Here is a 13,721-nt window from a genome sequence, read left to right as displayed (position 1 = left end):
TATGAATGTGAGTGCGAATGGTTGTTTGTTTATATGTGCCCTGCGATTGGCTGGCGACCAGTTCATGGTGTACCCCGCCTTTTGCCCAGAGATAGCTGGGATAGGCTCCAGCACGCCCGCGACCCTAGTGAGGATAAGCGGAACGGAAGATGAATGAATGGCAACGTGATAAAAACTGGTTAAAAAAAAGTTTAGTCACCTTGTGAATCACTTTGCAATGTAGGTTCTGGTTGTCGCAAGAAAAAAATCCAAAGGGAGAGCAAAACACGCATGGATTAAATATTTGATTTGCACTGAACTGAACTGAGTGATTGTGTGATATCTTGCGGTTTGAATGTTTTGTGTGAAATTGGTCAAAATTTGACCTTGTGGGCGCTCAACTTTAGTTTTTCAGTTAGACTTCATTATTTATTATATATTTGTTGTCTATGCTTTATAACCATGGCACTAAACAATAATGCTCTCATAAAATATTGTATGTAATTATTTTCTCTATGGCCTATGATGACCACTTCGGGCAGCAGAAATCCCTGAAAACATACAAGCAAAAATAGCTGATTGAACGGTTAGCATGAGGTCCAGTGTTTGCTGCATATCACAGCGGGAGACATGTTTGTTTGCTGGGTTTTGTGTTTGTTCTAAAAGCCTCAAGGCCAATGAGGGTCAGACCGAGGAGAGAATCGATGTCAGCATATTTCTGTTTGGCCAAATAGAACAGTTGCACCACTAATGTGTGTGTGTGTGTGTGTGCTGGTGTGTGTGTGTGCGTGCGTGTGTGTGTTTACCCTGCAAAAAGCTCTACTAGAGCTGTGCTGTCCACTGCTTTTATAAGAACCCCACAGTACAGTCACCCTTACCACAGTATATAGACACCTCTCTGGTTCACTGTGTGTGTGGGTGGGTGCCTGTGTGCGTGTGTGTGTCGGCTTTTGTAATGATAGCACAGAGAAGGTGAAAGTAAGAATTAGCCTTTGTGTATTTCGTGTGTTACATCCACTCAAATTCCCTTCAAAAATGTCAAGTAAGCATGGCACCCATCATGAACGGGTTGTGGCATGTGGCTTCTAAACTTGCCTTTTTTAATCACCATATTAACTTTCATGCTCTGAATGTCCATATGTTCTAATGGCTTCGTATGATGGCTATCAAGCCTGTTGCTTTCCTAATCCAAGTGTGTTGAGACTTGGATCATTAAACCAAAGTGAAGGCATCATTTTTTGTCATCATTGTTTTGTGAGCCATGGCTTGTCTTGAATACAATGGGTGTAGCGGTCAGTGGACAGCCTCGTTGTCAACATAATGGCATGTTTTCATTTGTTGTTTAGCTCCACAATTGTGACAGTACAGTGTGGAGATCCTGTCCGGATTTGTGAGGAGCTGGAGTCTACAGGTGAAATGCAAGCCCTGGATAGGTCACTAGTCAGTCACAGGGCACATCGATACAGACAACCATTCACACTTACATTCACACTGTCACTGAGTGCTAACTGAATCAGAGGTCAGGCGAGCAAGATACTACACTCTCAGTGACAAAAAGTCATAATTGTCTTTACTTCAGAGGTCTGCACTGGCCCAGCTAGGACATGTTGTATTACCACATCTGATTTTTCAAGTGTAGTAATTTAGTACAACACATGCAATAATGCAATTGAATAAAGTTTAAGCAACATGATTTTAGAATCTTCCACTGATTCACTCACAATACATAATCTTGGTGTCATTTACCCTTGGCACACATCCCTTGTGACAGACTACAACATTAATTGCTTACTAACTAGATTTTTTTTCAAGGTTTGAGTCACATTACCTCCAAAACATGCAAATGTCACCCGTGAGAGTAAGGAGAACATTTGTGGGCATATGGAGGCGATAAATCTTCTTGCAAAAAAACAGACTTCCACCAAATGGAAACACATAAAATACCTTAGCACCACTGCCTATGCATGTGTTAAGAGACTTTTTAAATTTTCTTACAACAATAAATTTTCCCAAAAACATTCACGATAAACCATTTTTTTAATACCACTGATATAATGATATTAGACTATAATAAAGAATTGTACACATCTTACAAATTCTGTCCTGGTAATCAAACATATGAACACAACTTTATAATGTTCTGTCATTTACTAAATAAAAGTATAATAAAATAATAATAATAATAATAAAACTGCATTTCACAATAAGAGCAAGTAAATAAAAAGAGAACGTTATACGTGTTCAAATAAAGTAATTAAGAAAAATAAAAAAGTCAGAATATGTTTTGACATCATGACACAACATTGAAGTCTCAAACAATTTTAAATATTTGAATTGAATAAATCTTAACAACTGAACTGTTTCTTTTGGTTCATAATGGCGTTTCACATTTTATGCACTTTTAATAAGTATTCCCAGTGGGAACTTCCCACAGATAAGTACAAACAAAAATGACATGGATCGTTCAATTTTAAGCACCATTTGTTCCCAATTTTCCCTTGCTTTATCAGTCATTTTCTGATCTTTCTTAGTCTTTCACTGAACTTCTTTGTTGGCTATGGTGTGGTGCGATGAGACTGTTTCTGGGTCCGGAGGCGGACTGTGGTCAGCCAATTAGTGACATTTTTTAAACGATGTCGCCACGATCAAGCGAGCTAGAGCTAGCTGTTTAACTCCTTAGTTCGCTAGCTAGTTAGCTCCCGGGCTAGCAAATGTAATAAATAGTTAACTTTCCCTAAAGTGCATCTACGGATCCAAAGCCTTTCCGTCAGCGGCTCGCTGCGTCATGAGCGGCGCGCCAGGTGTTACCACAACAATGACAATTTATCGAGTCCGGAAAAAAAGTCTCTTGTATTTTTGGAAGGATAACCCGCCCTCCTCTCCCTCTGATTGGCTAGCACCAAGGCAGCTCACACACACACGCACACGTGCACACATACATATACATACGCAGGTAGGTAAGCAATGCTGTGTGTCGATGGACGCAGATTGATCATGTTTTATGTAATATGTTTGGTGAAATGGGCAGCACATAGTACAATGGCCAATTACAGCCCCCACTCCCAAAAGGCAAGGTCAATTCCTTTGTTTTTTTTTGTATACTGAAGACATTTGTTTTTCAGATCAAAAGATAAATATGAGACAAAAGTTCAGAATTCCAGCTCTTATTTCATGGTATTTACATCTAGATGTGTTAAACAACTCTGCACAGAGCAGCTTTTGTTTGAAGCCACCCACTTTTCAAGTGAGCAAAAGTATTGGAACATGTGACTGGTGTTTCTAGTTGCTCAGGTGTTGCCTTTTAGATTGATTGTTTAAACATTAGATAGTGCTTGTTTTTAACTTTGGGTTTCACCTGTGAAAACTGCATTTGCTGTTAAGCAAAGATGAAGACTATAGAGCTGTTTATGGGGGCAAAGCAAACCATTTTGAAGCTGAGAGAAAAGGGAAAATCGATCAGAGCTATTGCACAAACATTTGGGCCTAGCCAATACAACAAGTTGGAATGTCCTGAAAAAGAAATAAACTACTGGTGTACAGTGGAACAGACAACAAACAGGTCGGCCAAGGGTATCAACAGCAGTTGATGACAGAAACATTGTGAGAGCTGTAAAGAAACACCCAAAGACAACAGTCTGTGACATCACTGCCAACCTCCACAGACCAGGGGTGAAGATATCACAATACCAGATTGGATTTTGCAAAGATTGGATTTTGCAAGGTAGTACAGAGATGAGTCACCTAAGTTTCAGGACAAAGTTTTATGGACTGATGAGACCAAGATTAACCTCTACTAAAGTGATGGAAATGCTAAAGTATGGAGAAAAAAGGATCTGCTTATGATCCAAAACACACAAGCTCATCTCTGAAGCATGGTGGAGGCACTGTATATGAGTAGCGTTCAATATGTGGGTGGAAATGAGCCATCATACATGGGTTAGTATCTTAAAATGTTTCAACCTTTGAAATTGAATATCAAAGCCACAACATTAAAATCTAAGGATCCATCTTTTTTCTGTAGCACTTGTGCTCAAGGGTTGTGGGTGAGCTGAAGCCTACAGCTGGCTTTGGGTGAGAGGCGGGATTGCACCCTGGACTGATTACCAGCCAATCATAGGGCTCATACATATACAGTATAGACAAACAACCATTCACACTCGTATTTACATCCATGAACAATTTAGTCTTCATTTAACCTAAAATACATGTTTTTGGAATGTGCAAAGAAGCCAGAGAACCTAAAAAAAGCATGAAAACATGAGGACATCATGCAACACTCAAACAATTACAACATAATGAGACCCAATACAAAAGTACTGTATAAAATATGCTACTTTTCTAATTTTGTAGTAAGATACTGCTGTTGAATTTTATGTCATTAGACTGTGGTATGTTGAATGAATGTATTTAGTCAGCTTTTTGTACATTTTCTAAATATGCCATGTCTTTTTACAGGAACTCTTAATGCTCTTTTGAGAGTAAGGAGCATTGGCATCGCCTCAGTGGACTCCATGTTGTGGACCAAATCAGGTCATCAGGGCCCCGACTGGAAGAAAGCATACTTTGACATCACTCCAAGTGGACCATTCCAGGTAAAATCATAATGATCACACTATCCCATTGCTATTGTTTCTCATTTGAATTCATTCTTTAAAAAACAACAGCAAAAGTACGGCTATACCTATCATGCATGTCATGGCCGTGGATCATTTGTACTATGCTGAATAGAAATAATAATAAAAATGATTTTTAGATTTTCTTTTTTTGGGGGGACAAGTGACAAATGTCACTCCAGAGATTCTTTGAAAAAGACAAAAATTTGGTTTTGCTAGAGTCGTCGGAACAACCTTCTCTTTGTGTTTTTACTGAAGGGACTCCGCTTTCTTCTTTTTATTGCGATTTTTTTGTGCTAGATGGCAGTTTGAATGTCAAGTGAATCAAAATGCACCACCTGTAATTTTCTGCATCACAAGAAAGTAAGCGCAGCTTTTACAATTGAACTTCAATCCTAACCTTCTTGAGGGTCGGGCTAATCACTTCCTAACAGAACTAACTATTAGGAACAAAATGGTTTATCAATAAACCGTGATAATATCTTAGGTGGTTAATAGTAACATTCCAAATGGTATTTATCGGTTATTAAGAAACTGTATTTAGCATCTTTAAAAGTAGTAGCTGTTCTTTGATGCAAACTGTAGAAGAAGCCAAAAAAGAAGATGATGCAACTCTGACAGCGAAGAAGAATAAGTTGTCATGTTACATGGCAGAAGGCAGCCTGGGTCATAGTGATTTATTTATTTTTCCACATTCCATCCAGCCTGGATCAGACTACAAGACAAATTTGGTCTTTCATGACTGCACTGTCAGACTACTACCATAAAATCTCGCCGTAACTCGGTCTGACAGTGGCAACACTACACGACATGTTTTATGATACCACCACATCCTGTCTTTTACGATCACTGGGCTTCATCTTGTCAAATCAAACACTGTCGGAGAGGGGGAATCAGAAAACACCGGTCAACACGACCGGATACACTTGTTACCATGGCGATGACAACAACAATGGCTTGTGTCAGTGTATTGTGTGTGTGTGTGGGGGGGGGGGGGGGGGAGGCGTAGAACAGAATTAGGAAAAACGTGAGATGGTCATCACCGGTGCTCGGGAGAGGACGTTCATTCAAGGATTGCTTCAGGTATGTTCACATAGTTTTAATATAATACGGCTCGCAAGCTGGTCATCACCAGTGATCGGGCGAGGACGTTCATTCAAGGATTGCTTCAGGTATGTTCACATAGTTTTAGTATGATATGGCTCGCAAGCAGGCAACATAACGATATGTAGCCTATCAAGCTAGTGCTAGGACTAACGGTTGTACGTAAACATGCCGGCATTTTGTCTTATCATGCTCTAAAGTTTTGGTAAATATTGATTTGTCCGTCTGAATAAATGTTGACAAAGGAGTGCAAGTATGTATGTTGACAACATACGGTCACAATAGACAATCCTATTCGTTGATGTCAAGGTGCGCTGTCGGAGAGTTTGTCGCTGATATGTCGCATTGGATTGAAGATCAAACCCAAAACCCAAAAAATCAAACATGCTAGACTTTTCATTTTGGTGTGGTAGGGCCAAATCATTGGTTGTGTATTATGTCACACAATCTGTCGAGCCTGATCTGGGAAATCAGAGCCAGTATCGGGGCTAAAATCCTGTAGTCCGATCTAGGGATAGAAAGACGAGTAGAGCAGTAATGTGCGAGTATGTTGGCGTTCGTAAGACTGCAGTTGAAAAATGAATTCAAGATCATTATCTCAAAGAATGCGGGGGGAAAAAGTTGCCGTGCCACTTCAAATATTCGTCTTAGTAGTATTTGAAGTAAATTCTGTGGGGTCTTGCATATATGAAAAATCACATTGGTTGCTTCTGTTTACAATCTCTGAAAAAAGTGCTGGTGTTAGTATTTTATTCATTTTTTTTTGTCATATCTTAAAACTTGTTTCATTGCTTTTAGTGCATGCAATTATGTGTTTTTGTGCGGTGATCTTACTTGCCCCTGCAACTTTACACTCACCTACAGGTATGTTGAATGCAAGCCACGGCTTGACCTAAATTTGTGACACAGTCATCTGTAGGAGTGAGCTCGGGACTACTTGTTGATTGTCTCTGAATTGACCCACGGCATGTCGCAACTCTACAGCGAGTACCGTATGGTATGGTATCATTTATTGTCACTCATATACAGACCCTTTCCCAAAAATTTGTATATCATGGAAAAGTTTATTTATTTCCATAATTCCATTTGAAAAGTAAAATTTTGATAGATTATAGATTTAGGGCCCACAATTTAAAGAATTTCAAGTATTTATTTGTTCATTTTTACATAATTTGGTCTTCCAGCTCATAAAACCCATGAAATCAGGAATTCAAAAAATTGAAATACTATGAAGAAATCACCATTTACTTCTCAGTTTTTGTAGAGAAAAATGAAAGAAATTAGGGTCACATTAAATCAATCAAAATGTGATACTTTCAAAACGATATGTTTATCTTCAATACTTGGTTGGGAATCCCTTTGCTTTAATCACTGCCTGGATGCGCCATGGCATTGAAGCAATCAGCCTGTGGTTTAGATCCAGCGAGTAGGCTGGCCAGGCAAGCACTGTGATGGTATGGGCATCAAACCAGGTTTTGGTGCTTCTGGTGGTATGGGCAGGGGCCGGGTCCTGCTGGAAGATGGAATCTGCATCTGCATACAGATCCTCAGCAGAAGGAATCATGAAGTCCTCTAAAACATTCTGTTGCGGTGACCTTGGATTTAAGAAAGCAGAGTTTACCAACACCTGCACTGGACATTGCACCCCAAATCATGACCGACTGTGGATATTGCACACTGGATCTCAAGTAGCTTGGGTTCTGTTCTTCACCCGTCTTCCTCCAAACCCTCGGACCTTGATTCGCAAATGAAAGGCACACTTTACTCTCATCGGAAAAGAGGACCATGGACCATTGGCCAACAGTCCAGTCCTTCTTCTACTTGGCCCAGTTGAGATGCTTCCTACGTTGGCTCAGGCTCAGACGTGGCTTGACCCAAGGAACCCGACAGTTGTAGCCCATCTCCAGGATGCGTCTGAATGTGGTGTTTTTTTAATCTGTGGCTCCCGCCTCATTCCACTCTGTTAATCTGCTGAAGCCCATGGTGATCTCTTTTGCTGGTGCATCTTCTCCTGCCACATTTTGTCCTTCCATTGATATGCTTGGACACAGCCAGCCTCCTTAGCTATGAACCTTTGTGGCTTACCCATACCCAGGGTATCAAGGATGGTCTTCTGACCATTTGTCAAATCCCCATATTGAACCCAACTGAAGCAATTTAATGACACCTGGGGAAACCCGTGCAGGTGATTTGATTTTAGTCAATGATTAGTGTATGACACTCAGTTAAAAACATTTGTGGCCTACAAAATTTGGGCTGATTTTTCACAGTATTCTATTTTTTTGAATTCCTGATTTCGTGGGTTTTATGAGCTGGAAGCCCAAAGTATGTAAAAATAAACAAATAAGTGCTTTAAATTGTGGGCCCTGAATCTATAATCTATGAAAGTTTAACTTTTTGAATGGAATTATGGAAATAACTAAACTTTTCCATGATATTCAAATTTTTTAGAAAGGGCCTGTATATGGAAAATAAATACATAGCGCTCTAAGAGACACAAAAATAAAGAATTTATGAAGCTTTTATTTCCCTGGTATTACACAGTATTGCATGCACCTACTGGGGGGTTCCTCTCGTCTGCCTATTTCCCAAGAGGAAAGCTTCCTATGTAGTGTGGGGGTGAGGGGGTATGCTCTGGAGGCTGGTTGGAATAAAAGGAATCCATCAGATATTGTTTGGAATTTGAGACATTTTTCATAGGAAATTCACCACAAGTGAAAGAAAAGTTGTAGATTAAATAATTATGAGCTCACAGAAGATTATTTGCACATGGAATTGACACATATACTGTACACCATTTTTAATCTTTCTTGAAAATGTAAATATATCTTGGTAAGTAGCCTACTGCTGACAAGGTTATTAATTCCATTTATCCCATTGTTACAAAAATAAACCTCGAAGCATATGTCATATTGGTGTCTTTGCCATAATAGTATGTTTTGGAATGGTTTCCCGGTGCCCAGTGAAATCCATATAGTCTGTTAAACAATTTGTGGATGAATTAGAACTAATCAGAGCAATTAACCTTAAAGGGACTCTAAAGGGGCAAAATATGTCTTTTAAATTTGACCCACTACAGAGAAGTTTTTTTTAAAAAGTAGTGGAAACGAGTGCTTCACCTGTCAATCAAATACGTTCGTTCAGACGGCGTATGCTCAGGTGTCTGTAGTCAACTAAAGGCAGATAATGTTTGGCACTGTTTTCAGTAAACAGTTAACTTTGCCGTAAGTGTCTCTGTTACGTATGTGGGGACCAACAACACAGTAAGGCGCTGACATATTGGATGACCCCGCCGTGGTAGAGCGAGCATGCAGCCTAGCGAACGTAAGTAGCAAAATTACATTTCCATGAAGTGTTTCTATTATGGTGACCCATGGACATTCACGGAGTGGACGATGGCGTTCTGGACAGCGCCAAAGCCGGACTGCGAGCACATTAGGAGCTCCTAGCCATTCCCTACTAGCGAGTCCAGCTGTGAGACTGGCCATGGGGTCGCCCAACACACCATCACCCACTGCAGGCATTGCGCGTGGGTCACCATGACAGAGACACTGTAGCCCAAATAACACATGACACTTCAGGGAAGATGCAGGTTGTAGGCATAGCTTGATGGATAACTGCATGATGTAGTGGTAGAAATGGGTCAAATTATTATTACTATGTACAATTCCAATGAAGTTAAACATAAATAAAAACATAATACAATGATTTGCAACGCATATTCAACCTATATTTAATTGAATACACTACAAAGACAAGATATTTAATGTTCAAAATGATAAACTTTATTGTTTTTAGCAAATAATCATTAACTTAGAATTTTATGGCCCTAACACATTCAAAAAAAGCTGGGACAGGGTCATGTTACATCACCTTTTCTTTTAAAAACATTCAATAAACATTTGGGAACTGAGGACACTAATTGTTTAAGCTTTGTAGGTGGAATTCTTTCACATTCTTGCTTGATGTACAGAATGTGGTTTGGCATTGTCTTGCTGAAATAAGTAGGGGCGTCCATGAAAAAGACGTTGCTTGGATGGCAGCATATGTTTCTCCAAAACCTGTATGTACCTTTCAGCATTAATGGTTTCTTCACAGATGTGTAAGTTACCCATGCCATTGGCACTAACACAACCCCATACCATCACAGATGCTGGCTTTTAAACTTTGCATCCATAACAGTCCGGATGGTTCGTTTCCCCGGAGGACACGACATCCACAATTTCCAAAAACAATTTGAAATGTGGACTCGTCGGATCACCAAACACTTTTCCACTTTGCATCAGTCCATCTGAGATGACCTCGGGGCCAGAGAAGCCGGCAGCGTTTCTGGGTGTTGTTGATAAATGGCTTTTGCTTTGCATAGTAGAGTTTTAAGTTGCACTTACGGATGTAGCACCGAACTGCATTTACTGACATTGGTTTTCTGAAGTGTTCCTGAGCCCATGTGGTGATATCCTTTACACATTGATGTCGGTTTTTGATGCAGTGCCGCCTGAGGGATCGAAGGTCACATGCATTCAATGTTGGTTTTCGGCCTTGCCGCTTACATGCAGTGATTTCTCCAGATTCTCTGAACCTTTTGATGATGTTATGGACCGTAGATGATGTAATCCCTAAATTCCTTGCAATTATACGTTGAGGAACATTGTCCTTAAACTGTTGGACTATTTTCTCACGCACTTGTTCACAAAGAGGTGAACCTCGCCCCGTCTTTGCTTGTGAATTACTGAGCAATTCAGGGAAGTTCCTTTTATACCCAATCATGGCAACCACCTGTTCCCAATTATCCTGTTCATGTGTGGGATGTTCCAAACAGATGTTTGATGTGCATCCCTCAACTTTCTCAGTCTTTTTTTGCCACCTTTTTTGGAACATGTTGCAGCCATAAAATTCTAAGTTAATAATTATTTGCTAAAAACAATAAAGTTTATCATTTTGAACATTAAATATCTTGTCTTTGTAGTGTATTCAATTAAATATAGGTTGAACATGATTTGCAAATCATTGTATTCTGTTTTTATTTATGTTTAACACAACGTCCCAACTTCATTGGAATTGGGGTTGTATTTTCGATTGTGTCTATCACCCTCTCTCTGACCCTATGTTGGAACACAGTGCTGAGTCTTGCCCTGGTCTGTTTTGCACGACATCACATTGCAAAGCTGATGACTAATGGCTCCATAATATACCACCCCCCATCCCCCCTCACCCACCACCACACCCCTCCACACACACGCATGCACACAAACAACAAATTCTGACACTTTTCTCATTTCAATGTACTTTCTTTTTGTGACTGTGACGTTCTGTCCTCAAGAGGGACAGTCTATTCTGGGTACTTCGTCCACAGTAATACAAGAAAACAAGACCCTCACACATTGTTTAATCAAACATCAGTCTAAAAAAAAATCATATCCACCTGCATAAGCACTGTGTTAGAGCCACTTACATTCGCATACACATATACGGATGCACACACACAGCAGTCTCCTATCCCCTGCAGCAATTAGCTATGACAGGTTAATTAACATGTTTATTTATGTGCAGAGGATACCTGCAAGTTGTATTGTAATGATTTCTGATTCTGTCAGTGTGTGCATGCATGGGGGAAATCGAATCCATGATGAATGTAGATGGAAGACCTCAGCTGGGGGGTGCACGGGCCCTTCATTACATTTATTTCTGTCGCAATGTGCTTCCTTCACCAGTATGGAGAACATTGGCATAAGTCTGAAAGCGTGCACAAGCAGAGGTACACACCCCTGGGGTGTTAGGCCATCTCAGCGGTGTATTGATTGAGCAATGTAATGAGCGCCTGCAGTAAACTCACACACACAAGCTCAGGTTCATTTCTAATGCATGTGGCTCACATGGAGAACACCTTGCAGACAAAATACATTCATTTCACGTCATGCTTTTTTTCTTAATGTTTTCTGTTCATTGGCCACATTACGCATTGATCACACAATAATAATGCAATATCGTTGCATTACTGTGTAACCATGCACACGTGGCCAATATGTTGATGGATATTCATAAGGAAATACATACTCTTTTATATCAACGTTCTCCACCTTTCCCACAGCATGGGTCAAATCAGAATAGATTGCATCAAACATTGCGTGCAATGTGCTAATTGTGGTATAATGTATGTACACAAGTCTGTTTAATCCAATTAACAAAGTAATTAGTTAGTTTTTTTTAAGTAATTGAATTAGTAGCAAACTTACTCCTTCATAAATGAATAACTTGTATGTCTGTCACATCCCCCTCCTCACCAAAGAAGGACAATCGGGGGAAAAACAAACACTTTGTTTGTAGTTCCGTCCTGTGCCTGACTAAGTGAGCCAAGTCGGATTACACAAAATTATACTGTCTGTAATGGTAACAGCATTGTAACAGTTGAAATAGTAGTCAATGAGATTACCTGTTGCTTGAACACAATAACGCTGTTTTTTTAACTGTTACTTTCCGACACTGATCAGTTCAAGTATTTGCCTGTAGACTTGGCGAATCAGCATGTGGTTCATTGTCCCAACTTATTCTACTAAATTATGTTCCACGTTACTGTAAACAATTGAACAAGTGCATGAGAAAATAGTCGAACAGTTTAAGGACAATGTTCCTCAACGTACAATTGCAAGGAATTTAGGAATTTCATCATCTACGGTCCATAATACCATCAAAAGGTTCAGAGAATATGGAGAAATCACTGCATGTAAGCGGCAAGGCCGAAAACCAACATTGAATGCCCGTGACCTTCAATCCCTCAGGCGGCGCTGCATCAAAAATCGACATCAATGTGTAAAGGATATCACCACATGGGCTCAGGAACACTTCAGAAAACCAATGTCAATAAATACAGTTCGGCGCTACAGCCGGAAGTGCAACTTGAACCTCTACTATGCAACGCAAAAGCCATTTATCAACAACACCTACAAACCCCGCCGGCTTCTCTGGGCCCGTGCTCATCTAAGATGGACTGATGCAAAGTGGAAAAGTGTTCTGTGGTCCGACGAGTCCACATTTCAAATTATTTTTGGAAATTGTGGACATCATGTCCTCCGGGCCAAAGAGGAAAAGAACCATCCGGACTGTTATGGACGCAAAGTTCAAAAGCCAGCATCTGTGATGGAATGGGGCTGTGTTAGTGCCAATGCCATGGGTAACTTACACATCTGTGAAGGCACCATTAATGCTGAAAGGTACGTACGGGTTTTGGAGAAACATAAGCTGCCATCCAAGCAAGGTCTTTTTCATGGACGCCCAAGCTTATTTCAGCAAGACAATGCCAAATCACATTCTGCATGTGTTACAACAGCGTGGCTTTTTAGTAAAAGAGTGCGGCTACTAGACTGGCCTGCCTGCAGTCCAGACCTGTCTCCCATTGAAAATGTGTGGCGCATTATGAAGCGTAAAATACGACAATGGAGACCCCGGACTGTAGAACGGCTGAAGCTGTACATCAAGCAAGAATGGGAAACAATTCCAACTACAAAGCTTAAACAATTATTGTCCTCAGTTCCCAAATGTTTATTGAATGTTGTTAAAAGAAAAGGTGATGTAACACAGTGGTAAACATGACCCTGTCCCAGCTTTTTTGGAACATGTTGCAGCCATAAAATTCTAAGTTAATGATTATTTGCTAAAAAACAATAAAGTTTATCAGTTTGAACATTAAATATCTTGTCTTTGTGGTGTATTCAATTAAATATAGGATGAACATGATTTGCAAATCATTGTATTCTGCTTTTATTTATGTTTAACACAACGTCCCAACTTCATTGGAATTGGGGTTGTATGTTTTTGATCACGAGGCGGCTTATGTTTAGTGTGACAGTAGTTGTCGTGACCTTTTATACCACATTCTGTACATCTGCTCTGTACATTCTCTTCTCATTTTTGCAAGGAATAAACTAGGAACATGTCATCAATGATGTTTCCTAGAGTTCATCCCAATAATATAGAAAGGAGTTTCCCAACAGTATCAAAATTGTAAAAATGTGCCCGCTCACACAAAAA

At 40.0% G+C, this 13,721-nt stretch overlaps 1 protein-coding gene across 5 annotated transcripts in view; it reads left to right on the top strand.

Annotated features, from left to right (window-relative positions):
• Positions 1-13,721, top strand: part of LOC133474272 (MAM domain-containing glycosylphosphatidylinositol anchor protein 1) — a 271,446-nt gene that overhangs the window by 238,388 nt on the left and 19,337 nt on the right. For 4 of the 5 annotated variants that reach the window (XM_061765795.1, XM_061765794.1, XM_061765796.1 and 1 more), the window contains one exon: positions 4,435-4,571. The exons of the other annotated variant lie outside the window; for it this stretch is intronic. In XM_061765795.1, coding sequence (XP_061621779.1) covers positions 4,435-4,571 — 137 coding nt within the window. The remainder of the gene's footprint in view (positions 1-4,434; positions 4,572-13,721) is intronic. 5 annotated transcript variants of the gene reach the window in all.

This window comes from Phyllopteryx taeniolatus, chromosome 2 (genome assembly GCF_024500385.1).
Source record: "Phyllopteryx taeniolatus isolate TA_2022b chromosome 2, UOR_Ptae_1.2, whole genome shotgun sequence".
Taxonomy (NCBI): domain Eukaryota; kingdom Metazoa; phylum Chordata; class Actinopteri; order Syngnathiformes; family Syngnathidae; genus Phyllopteryx; species Phyllopteryx taeniolatus.
Note: the sequence above shows the minus strand (reverse complement) of the source record. Positions and strands in the feature narration are given on the sequence as shown.